The following is a 12,065-nucleotide window of genomic DNA, read 5'->3' as shown; positions in this document are numbered from 1 at the left end:
ATAAGCAGCTATCCTATCTTTAAAAGTCATCTGAAGGCAGCCCTGTTTAGGGAAGTTTTTAATATTTAATGCTGTATTGTTTTTAATACTTGATTGGGAGCGACCCAGAGTGGCTGGAGAAACTCAGTAGCCAGATGGGCGGGATATAAATAATAAATTATTATTATTATTATTATTATTACCCTCATGCTAGTGGTGATTTGTACCATGTGTTGGACCTCCAGATTTGCTGAGCTCCCATCAGCCCCTGCAAGCATGGTCCATGGCAAGGGATGATGGGAGTTGTAGTTCAGCAACATCTGGAGGGCCAAAGATTCCTCACACTTGCGGTAGTGAATCACTCTGTGCAGAAATACTTACATGTGCAAGAGTAGCATAAGCAGACCTTCCTCAGCTGGTAGATCTTAGGTGCTATTAAAGGTTGACAGTGTGGGAGGCACTGTTTGCTTCGTTAAAGTTCTTGCGTGTTAAGATCCCAAGACCTCCCTCAATAAATAAAGACACAATTGACACGGAATTTAGTTTAAGGCTATTGGCATAATTTTGACCACAACTTTATTGATTACAGATCATGAGTGGTTTGCTTAGGCATCGGTTCTTGACTAGTTTCACCTGACCTTAGCAGGGCAGCACTGACGCCTGGACTCCAGCAGATGTCAATAAGGGAAAACATCATGGGGGAGCATTGGGTCAGGTTCAGACTTAAGCTCACCCCAGATGCTCCCAGGGGCTCTGGCATGGCCCTAACCCTTGGAATGGGATGGAACAAAAGCAAGGCGAGCCCCTGGATTCCTTTAACGGACTACCCTAGCATTGGAGGGGCAGGCACATCCCCTCCGCCACCATTGAACCAATGCCTAACTGCCAAACCTTACAAAGTTGTGGCGATTTGCTATGCGGCAGGCGAAACCGAAGTGGCACCAGCCAATCAGCCAAATGGGAAAATTCGTACCGGGCCCCTGTCCCAAGAACAGACAACCCACGACGGCATAGCAAGCTCATAATGAACCCTAAGTATAGGGAGGGTGGGCGGGTGATCTGATGCACGAGGCAAAAAGAGGAAGCTCAACGCAACGTGCAGCGGTATATAAAAGGCCCCTCGGTTAATGCATGGAATGATCCCATTGGCCAGAATTACCCCAGCAACCGAGGGACCACCAATTGGGTTGTTGTGGCTATCTAGTCGCTCCCACCCACAACAGCTGTGAAGTCAGCATTGATGATCTGACCGCAACGCGTGCTCTCTGAGAGGAAGACACAATTTCCCACGCTCCTGCTGTCAGAAAACAAGCCATGGTCTAGTTGTCATTATATCCAAACGTTGACCCATGGCTTGTTTTTTCTCCCAACAAACCATGGAAACTCAGGACAGACCTAGGCTATAGTTTGTAGTTTGTGTGGAGAGAAACAAACCATGAGCTCAGCTTCAAGGAACATGGGAAAGTAGACTCTGGCTTGTTTCATCTGCAGTGCAACAGCAGGAACGGCGGAGAAGCATTTAAGTCATAATTAATTTTAAATTATGGTTTAATATGATGTGCACGCCAAATCGTGGTGATACTGTTGGCACTAGATGGCAGAACTGCTACAAGAAGTGTCAAATGTTATATGGGATATGCCTTTGTTGGGTCATCAAATGTTTGATGCCATATGGTCAATAGGCTAGTGTACTATGCACGTCAGCATAAAGATAGAGGAAAGAGGATGCAAGACAGATGTTGCTAGTTATGTTGTAAAAACTGTTCCTGTGCATACTTACTCAACATTGTGCATGGGAATGCAGCATGAATAATTTATGATTTTTCAGTACATTTTTCTAACTCTTGAATCTTTTAATTATTCTTAACAATGTTTTTTTCTGGCTTGGAGTTACCTCATTAAGAGGCAATGAGAGCAGGATGGTTAGTGTTTTGAGTTGTACCAAAGAAACTTTTGCATTTCTTTCCTTTCCTCTTCATGCTTAACTAGTATTTTCTAGATCTCTGTTTAATAAATTAACTACTAGTTGATGAAATTTGATGTCTTAGCATTCAGCTTTAAAAATCTAGGATATAAAATGTTGTATCTATTTATGGTATTGGACTATCCATAAGTAGGCGGACTATTCATAAGTAAGTCCTGTTGAGTTCAGTGGGCCTTATTCCCAGCTAAGTAAGAACAGCATTGCTGTCTTAGTCTAAAATAGTTTAATCTTGATATGATCTGGTTGTTACGGCCTCTTTGCTGTTGTCTGCAAACTTTTACAGCTATGGTGAATAGGAAGAGAAATTGTGGTTGGTTTCAGTGCTTTTCCTTTTGTAATGAATTCTCACCTTCCCTTTAGTTAATTGCTATTAAAGTTCAGATTTGCATATTATGTTTCCACACCCTGCAAAGGGGACCCTGGAAGTTTTTCGTAGTTGTGGATTGTACAAGTAAGGTAGGAAAGAGATCCCTGAGCAGCAAACAAGACTGACAGATGCCCAGAAAACGTAAGGGGGCGGATTGGCCTTCAGGCAATTTATGAGATTAGAACTGCTGCCTTTTCAGACTTTGCCCTCTGATCCCTATGCAGCACGTTATAGCAAAAATATATTATTCAGCGCTGGCATGTGGGGAGACCGCATCCCATTGTCTTGGTAAGTGCTCCTATCTCCTGGCAACATCTTGCCACTGATGGCAGGAGACGGAGCACTACAGAAGTGGCCCCTTGCCACTTGCCACAGGTGCAAACCTGTGTCAGAAAACGTGTGGGAAATGTGTCTTTCTAAAAAAAGTTTGCTGCTTACATAGAGCAAGGGCCAGCGTCCAGTAGGTGATGCCGAAAATGAACTAAGCCAGGCCTCAAGCCTGACGGGGAGTCAAGTAGGCTGCACCTTCCATCTGAGCATGCGATGTTGGGTCAGTGAGGAGGGAGTAGAACGACACTATGGGCTTTTATTAATTGCTTTGTATTCTGGGAGTCTGTTGTGGTGCTGAAAACTGATTCCCCAGCTGAGCCCTGTTTGTGCCACACCTGCTACACGAGAGTCAGCTCAGGCTGCCAAAGACTTTGCGTTTCACTTCCTGAACCGCGGCACCTCCAGGCTTTCTGTTGCTTTTCATACACACCTGTCAGTGTGGCGGAAAATCCCCCCTCCCCACACTCACGTATTTCAAGCGGAAGGTGTTAGTCCGTGGGGGGGGGGGAGACGAGGTTTCTTGGTTCAAATCATTCGTTAGACAGCTCTGAGGTGTTTTTCATATTTTTAATGATAACAGATAGATTTTATCCAGACACACCCAGCGGTTCTGTTCCGTGGCCTGGATTGTATAGCAATTCACAGGCCTTGGGCTGCAGCGAACTCTGAGGCATAATTGTGGGGATGCTTTGCCCTCCCGGTTGCACCCCCAGCATCAGTGGGGAGGGAGACATGCTCGTTAATTAGGGGAGAGGCTTTTTTCTTCAGTTATCCACTGAGATGAGCAAAAAGAGAAAAGGGGCATAAAGGTTCTAATTTCTAGACTGTAGGCCCTTGCTGCCTTTTTTCTTCTTTTCCCTATTCTGCAAGCTATGCCAGTGAGAAAAGACAGGAGGTTTCTACTGGCAGTCAGCCTGGAAGGCTAATTAACTGGAGGAGGGGCTAGTATTTTTCCAGTACCTCTCCGGAGAGAGCTGCATTTAGTCTATTTTTTTTCTTTAATAAAAGAAACCTTATATCAAGTTTGTTTTCCCCATAAAGCTCCTCCTCGCATTTTGCAAACAAGGCTTCATGGCACAGAAGTGAGACCCATGGATGATTATAATTTCCTGAAAAGATTTAAGTAGTAAATTTGAATATGCATTTGATCTTAATTCAGATTTCATACTCATTAAGAGTATCTGATGAACAGCTCCTGGTCTTAACTTTGCACTCTGTGTACCAGCTGCTCGTGAGTGTGTGTGCCTGATTTGTGTCTTATTACAGGAGCATTTTGTCCAAGATGTGCCCATTTAGTTGCAAAGTAGATTTAAAAATAAAATAAAATATGCTCATCATTGGAATGAGTCTTAACAACTTTTTCCAATTGCCAGGCATACTTATTGTCACAGTTTTGGGAACTAGAGCTGTATGATTGCTGGGGCTGGGGTGGAAATGTCAATTTGAAACAACTTTCAGAGAGTTAGTTTTGTTTGCCACAACAAATCAAGACAATTTTACTGTGGCATATGCTTTTTTTTTTTTGGTACCACCAGACACAGGGAATTTAAGAATTGCCTCATGTTTTGCTGAAGTGCACTCTAGTCCATGGAAGTTAATACTATAATAAATTTGTTTGTCTTTTCAAGCAGATTTGCAGGTAGATGGGCATGTATTTTCTACATGCCAGGGAAAGAGATTTCTCTCTCTGAATACTTAAAATAAACATATTGGAGCATGCCAGTTGTTGGTTCCATGGAAGCAGGTTGGCATCCTTTCTAGATGATCTGAAGGAGCATATGCTTAACACACAAAAAATAGAATTATTTTTTTGTTTGATGTAGGTATCCTATCCTCCCCAAAGGAGGATTGATGATGACCTAGAACGGACATGTATAAAATACTAGTTTGAAACTGTCTTAAAATGGTAAATACTATGCTGGTTGGGACTGTGATGGGAATCCTAGCAACGACTGCAGGGTTCACAGGTTCTCCACCCCTGGGGAAATATAAAGAAGGGTTTGTTGCTTACACCCACAAAAGTTTGTTGTTGGGTGAGGAGGGTGCCCAACTCTTGTGGGGTAGACACAGAATACATTGGTTAACTCTTTGACACTTTAAATATTAAAGTAGAATATAAGACACTGCCTCCTCTGCGGTATATTGGGCCTGTAGATATGTCTAGAAACATAGTCTATTAGCTGTTTTACCTTAATTTATTTCTCATCTAATGCAAAATAGAGGGACTGTGATCATAATTGCTGAGATGAACTCATCCATTCCTCTCACAATTCTTAGAAAAATAAAAAAATTCCTTCCAGTAGCACCTTAAAGACCAACTAAGTTAGTTCTTGGTATGAGCTTTCGTGTGCATGCACACTTCTTCAGATTTCGTGCATGCACACGAAAGCTCATACCAAGAACTAACTTAGTTGGTCTTTAAGGTGCTACTGGAAGGAATTTTTTTATTTTGACTATGGCAGACCAACACGGCTACCTATCTGTAACCAATTCTTAGCAAGTGTTTGAATTGCCTGGTACTTGGGTAATCATGATGAGTTCATGGTTTTTCTCCTCTTCCCCCATACTTATTATCATGTTAATTCATAGCTTCATTAACATAATTCCTCTCAAAGGTTTACTTGACCTTGTGCAGGGGTCAGCAAACTTTTTCAGCAGAGGGCTGGTCTACTGTCCCTCAGACCTTGTGGGGCCCCAGACTATATTTTTTTGGGGGGGGGGATGAATGAATTTCTGTGCCCCACAAATAACCCAGAGATGCATTTTAAGTAAAAGGACACATTCTACTCACGTAAAAACATGCTGATTCCCAGACTGTCTGCGGGCCGGATTTAGAAGGCTTTAGGGCCAGATCTGGCCCCATAGCCTTCGTTTGCCTACCCATGACCTGGTGTGTCCATAACTGCTAAGGCACATTAGAACCCTCCCTGTCTTGAAAGTATTATAGGAAGACTGTAGAAAACCTCTGCTCTTCAACTGCTCCAAGGTTAAAGGCCCTGAAATACACAAGTAGTAACTTAGGACAGTTGGTTCATGCTGGAGTATAACATGGCTGGAGTGTGGAGTATGGAATATCTACCGTATTTTTTGCACCATAACACTCACTTTTTTCCTCCTAAAAAGTAAGGGAAATGTCTGTGCGTGCTATGAAGGGAATGCCTACGGGTGGCATGCCTATGGATTTTCCTCCTCTAAAAACTACGTGCGTGTTATGGTCGGGTGCGTGTTATAGAGCGAAAAATACGGTATATTGTTCATCATAAAAAATTATCCCATGGCAATTTAAAAATAAAGACATAAAGTACAATGAGCATATAAGATAACAGTAAAACTGCAGTAGCGAAGTATGTTGTTTACTTAGGAAAAGCGTATTTCCAAATGTTGCAGGTGGGATATTGGGTTTATTTCAGTGCTTTCAAGTCTGAGTTGAAAAGCACTGGGAATGAGGTAGATATTTTGGAGTAGGGAGGCTGAATCCGTTGAAGAGTCAACTATCAAGCTTTACTCCAGGTTTGTTAACCTGAGCTAACGACTCCCAGTGAGGCGTTCCATATTTTAGTTGCATCACTGCTTCCCATACAAAGTCATTTGTGGGTCGTGATATTTGCTTGTGTTATTAACACAATCACTTTATCTTTTTTATCCCAGGATGAGTCAAGAAAATCTGTCCTTTTCAGATGATCTTGCCACCTGATTCACCCTTTGATATATAAACAGAGGTTGAAGGAGGTTGAAGCCGGTTCATGGGTGATTTTCTTGGATGAACCAGTGCATTAGTGCGAAAGATGTGTGGGACATAGAAGGGAGTGAAGTGGCTTGTTTTTCCTCGCAGTATGACATGATGGGGGATGTGGGTGTTCAGAGTTTTCAACTTGCCTGTTTCTCCTGACACCTCCTAGCAGTGATGCTTTAACATATCTGCCAGGAAAAAAATACCTCCCCAGATTTTACTGCTCCATTTACTTAGTTCGGTGTTTTGTTTTATATTCTGCCTTTCTTTCATCACAGAACGTCATGTGGGGCTCTGGATGGTCCATTCAGGCACTGTTCAGGCCAAAACATGCTTGGCTTTAGTAGGGGGACTGCATTGTTAGACTTCAGAGCATAGTCTGCTATTCTTTAGTCTCTTCTTAACAGCTGCTGTTGCTTTGTATTCACTGCAACCCATTCACTGTATCTTTTAATATTAAACTGTTCAGATGGGTGAAGGATCATGGTAATTAAAATGAATATTCACAACCTGGCAAGAAACTTACCTGGACTACTGCAGAGTGTATCCAGAGGTGGATAGCTATTAGCTGTGGGCCTCTTGTGGAAGTTCACTGCCTGGCTTTTGGCCAGGCCCATAGATTGAACTTTTGTTCTAGCTGTTAGTAGCAGATGCTTCTGAACACGTGGGTCTCTGGGCTGCTTCCTCTCTCCCCAAAGCAGTTTTTTCAACATTTAAGAAGATTGACCCTGGCTGATTTTTAAAAGTACAGCTGCCATGTGGGTTGTGAGAGTTGGACGAAGCCAACCTTGAACCACAGGAGAGATCCAGAACATTCCAGATTTGCAGACCATATAGCATGCTTCTTTTATACCTTGCACTGCCTCTCTTCCCCAACCCATGGGTTTGTTCCAGATTTTATTCCCATGTCTCATCTCTTAATGGTACTGTGTTGCAAATGGATGGAAAGTCAAGCCTATAAAACAGATTGCCAAATGTGTGATTGAAACTGAACATCCGCCTTTGCTTGCCCAACCACTAACCAGAGGCTCAGAGTGATAAACTCTTAGCCACTTACGGTGTCTTTCCATCATCCACTTGGAGCGTGCAAAATGCTCAACTCCATGCGTACTTCCCCTCTCTCTTCACAAATGGTAAGTGAATCATTTTCCCGTTGCATCAAAGGTTTATGCACTCCACTGGTAGATTTCAGCGGTGAGAAATCTCCCTGTGGAGTGGAGAAAGAATGCTCAGTGGCTTCTGATGCCACCAGATGAAGTATGGAATATTTCTCTGTGTGTATATGTGTTGTGTTGTGTGTGTGTGTGTGTGTGAGAGAGAGAGAGAGAGAGAGAGAGAGAAGATCTGAAAGATGTTAACATATCAAAGGCATATGGAAAACCAGGCTTCTGTTTGTTCTGTAAAATGCAGATGTTCTCCCTTTTCCTTTTTTCTGTTGCTGTGGTTAGCTTTGCAGGCCTCCTCCCATTTTAAAACAGAACGCAAGACAATTTTATTTTATTTTTACTCTGATGTTATATTTTGTGTGTTTGTGCCAAGGAGTAAGGACTTCTTTCTTTTAATCTCTTACTGAATTGTTACAACTTTATCTGTGTTCTCATCCTCACCTAAAGCGGAGGAAGACAGTGACTCAGCAGGCAACTAATAATATAATGGAGTTGCTTATAAAAGGAGCTCTCAAGCCTTCGCGAATGCCTCAGAAGCAGTAATGCATGGGCTGTTCTTTTCCTATCACACTCCTCTTTCAGCTGGCGTGTAGGGGGACAAAATTGAGCACAAGAGGAGTGTTTGAAGGAACTGGTCTCAGCTCCACATAGCAGTACCTTATCTCTTACTCTCAAAATGGCTCATTGTCACTATGACAGCGATGGCATCTGTGTCTCTGTAACTCTTCCCACTGGTCAAAGGTGGGAAGAGGCATTTCAGGTTCACCTTTGAACCCACATACTTCTTCTGTAATTTTTTAAAAATGGAACATGGAAGAATCTCTCTAATGATCTCTCTCAGCTGCTTAACCTCAGGCCAGGCTCATTCTGTTTTCTTCCTCAGTTTCAACACACTGTGCATTGCTGCAGGCAGTGGTGTAGGTTTTCCGGAAAAGTTTTCATTGTGCAAGTTTCAGTTTATAGGATACTCTCTAGAGCGGGGCTGTCCCGAGACATTATGGCACCTGAGGTGAACCACAGAATGGTGCCCCCCCCCCGGGGGGGGGGGAGAGCTACATTAGGAAGAAGGATGGGGGAATAAAGATCTACATTGGGAACAAAGAGGGGGATCCAGTTAACCTTACCCAACAATTGAAGTGGCAATCAAAGTATGTTGTGGGGGGGAATTGGTGAGAAAGGTGGGCTATTGGCCAAGATTATAGGGGCTGCCGTGGAAGTGGCAGATCCAGCATCCTAAGAGCACATTGCTGCCACCACGGCAGCAGCAGTGGGCGGTGCATTGCTTGGGAGGCCAGATCTGCCCCTGTGGGTCCTGCCACCTGAGGCGGTCACCTCACCTTGTTATACACCACGGGTGTAAGCGAACAGGCAATATGGAACACCCCTGCTCTGCTGAAATGAAGGACCTTGAATATGTAATCTTTTGCAACCTTCCCGAGATCTTCAGGTGTAGGGCAATATAAATATAAATGCAGTGGTACCTCTTGTTAAGAGCTTAATTAGTTCCGGAGGTCTGTTCTTAACCTGAAACTGTTCTTAACCTGAAGTACCACTTTAGCTAATGGGGCCTCCTGCTGCTGCCGTGCTGCCAGAGCACGATTTCTGTTCTCATCCTGAAGCAAAGTTCTTAACCTGAAGCACTATTTCTGGGTTAGCGGAGTCTGTAACCTGAAGCGTCTGTAACCTGAAGCATCTGTAACCCGAGGTACCACTGTACAGTATAAAGAACAGAATAGAATAGAATAGAATATGCCCTCTCTTGTGGCACAGCAGTGATCCCATGTTACAGCACAGCTTGCAGCAGACAATGTCCAGCCTTACCTGCAATTCAATTGTCTTTTTAAATTTCCTGTTTGACTGAGGAAGGCGGCCAGATCGAAAGAGTGAACAACAAGAGATATCACTAGAGTGAACCAGCAGGCCGAGATGAGCTTGAAACAAGCCGTGGCTGTTTTTGTTTTCTAACCCCCCCCCCAAAAAAATTGATAAAGCAGCCTATTTAGGATTTCCATCACCCCCCCATCTCCATAAGAGCAGTAACAAATGGTCTTTGTGTGCTTTAGAACTGAAAGAACAGAATGTGACGGAATCCGAGCACCGAGCTCTCCCTGCTTTTTGGAACTTCAAAGCTGCGTGCTTCTGGCGGCGGCGGATGGTTTGCAGTGCCTGTGACTTCTAGGTTCAGCGAAAGCTTTGGCCGGGTGGCCACTTAACATGCAGTGTTAGGGTCTGCTGAGGACGCGTGCCTTAGCTTCTGTTGACACATGTTTTAAGTGCAGACATTTTCCCCGCTAGAAGGGCCATGTTTGGCGAACTCTTGCGGGCGGGGAGAGGAGAATATCCCAGGATTTTTCTTGGCTCTGCTTGCTAGAGTACAGATACACATTCTCTCTTCCAGCCAGGGGCATTCCGAAGAGAGATCCATTTTTCTCGAAAGGAGAGGAACAAGGAGGACTCATCTTTAAACGGCTCTCTGCAGTGAATAGCACACAGTGTTGGGGGAACATTAACAGATGGGTATGTCTGGTAGTTGTCACCTAGCTGTGCTCATCGACTTACGAAGTTGGCTTATGCTAAGGCAGCATTCACACTGCAGTTTATTTAGTTTCCCTGACATTTCCCTGTTGCTTTGCACATTATATTTGAGCTTTCACACAGTGTAAAAGCCACTTCCAGAAAAGCTAATGGAATAGAACGTAGAACAAGTTTAGCACTCATTTCTGTGCCGTTGGATTCCTGGAAAAAAAAATCACTTTGCCGCTTCCGCAACCTAGCTCAGGGTTTCCCAAACTTGGGTCTCCAGCTGTTTTTGGACTACAATTCCCATCATCCCTGACTGCTGGTCCTGCTAGCTAGGGATGATGGGAGTTGTAGTGCAACAACAGCTGGCGACCCAAGTTTAGGAAACCCTGCTCTAATGCGATGAACTCCACATGTGAGTACAGTCCAAGTCTCAGTTGCGTCCACTGTTGCCCATCCCAGTTGGCAGATGTTCTCCAGGGTCTCAACACAGTGTGAGTTGTGTGTGCAAACTGCCACATCAGTTGTGCACAAGCCTTTGTGTGTGTGTATGAGAGTGGGTGCAGACAAGATGTAGCGCAGGTAAGAGGTGCATGGGTATTTGGGTGGTTAGTTTCCAGACTGGTGTAAATGCATGGCAAACCATAAAAGCAACTGTGGCCGAAGACAGGGTGAGGACCTGTAGGGCATCAGATGTTACAGGACTACAGTTCCCATCATCCCTGCCTTTTGGTCATGTTGGCTGGGGCTGATAGGAGTTGGAGTCCAGCCACGTCTTCAGTTCTGCAGGTTCTCCATGCCTGGTCTAAGAGAATTTCTTTTGCTAAGAGCATGGCTAATCTTGTGGCCACCAAAGGGGAAGTGAAAGGGAAAGAAAGGCAAGAAAGGGAAAGGATCTATGAAGAAGAAACCATCACCATTGCCACCCCCCCCCATTGCAAATTCCCAAGTTGTTTTCAGAAGCGTTTTCTTTGAGGGCGACTGTAAATGCTGATAGCTGCATAATACAATTAAGCAGAGGAATTGTTGACATCAATTATACTACAAAATCAAAAACTGGGAGCTAGCCTGTTGTCATAAGAGCCCAGTTTATTTTGTAGCTCCCTGCAGTTTTTGGACTGCTTGAATCCATCTGGATTGCTTTGATGGAACATGCAGCCCCCCAGTCTGGCCAATTTCAGTTCCTCTTTCTTTCACAGATTGAATGTGGGCATCCAGTCTTTCCACAGTTTCTGGTCTGCACCCTGGTGACTTGTCTGCACAGCAGTGGTATTTTATTACAATTTGCACACCACACAGCCCTCTCTTCCGCCTGAAATGCCAGGAGTGGTTGGGTGGATTGTCTACAAAGAGTCAGCTGGCAAGGAGGAATCTTGTGCTCCTGATACCAAGAAGTAGTCTGTTTTGGGGGTCTGTAGAGGGACACGGGTGGCGCTGTGGGTAAAACCTCAGTGCCTAGGACTTGCCGATCGTATGGTTGGCGGTTCGAATCCCCGCGGCAGGGTGAGCTCCCGTTGTTCGGTCCCAGTTCCTGCCCACCTAGCAGTTCGAAAGCACTCTTAAGTGCAAGTAGATAAATAGGGACCGCTTTATAGCAGGAAGGTAAACGGCGTTTCCGTGTGCTCTGCTGTTGCTGGCTCGCCAGAGCAGCTTCGTCACGCTGGCCACGTGACCCGGAAGGGTCTTTGGACGGCGCCGGCTCACGGCCTCTAGAGCGAGATGAGCACGCAACCCCAGAGTCGGACACGACTGGCCCGTACGGGCAGGGGTACCTTTACCTTATGTGAAATGGAGCCATGCATCTTGCTTCCCACTCTGTTCCTTCTCCAGTCTGGTGCCACCCTGTTGTGTTGTATGACCGCCATGCTGCCTAGGGCTGATGAGAGTCTTTGCCTGAAATATCTGGAGTTCACCAGATTGGGGAAGTCTGTGCTAGACTTCTTGCTACTTAATCGTGTAGGCAAAGCGTGGAAAGCAAATACTGTATGC

The 12,065-nt window shown here is 44.6% G+C and overlaps 1 protein-coding gene and 1 long non-coding RNA gene across 6 annotated transcripts in view; one reads left to right on the top strand and one right to left on the bottom strand.

Moving 5' to 3' along the window:
- The window catches only part of LOC310704407, a 240,074-nt gene that overhangs the window by 41,047 nt on the left and 186,962 nt on the right, over positions 1 to 12,065 (bottom strand). The window lies entirely within an intron of this gene.
- Positions 1 to 12,065, top strand: part of STK39 (serine/threonine kinase 39) — a 112,092-nt gene that overhangs the window by 22,175 nt on the left and 77,852 nt on the right. Inside the window, exon 1 of one of the 5 annotated variants that reach the window (XM_083496690.1) lies at positions 2,859 to 2,880. The exons of the other annotated variants lie outside the window; for them this stretch is intronic. Coding sequence (XP_083352816.1) covers positions 2,874 to 2,880 — 7 coding nt within the window. The 5' untranslated portion in view covers positions 2,859 to 2,873. Of the gene's footprint in view, positions 1 to 2,858; positions 2,881 to 12,065 lie in introns of those variants that run through there. 5 annotated transcript variants of the gene reach the window in all.

This window comes from Podarcis liolepis (genome assembly GCF_965112155.1).
Source record: "Podarcis liolepis genome assembly, chromosome: 1".
Classification (NCBI taxonomy): Eukaryota; Metazoa; Chordata; class Lepidosauria; order Squamata; family Lacertidae; genus Podarcis; species Podarcis liolepis.
The sequence above is the reverse complement of the archived record's forward strand: the minus strand, read 5'-3'. Positions and strand labels throughout refer to the sequence as shown.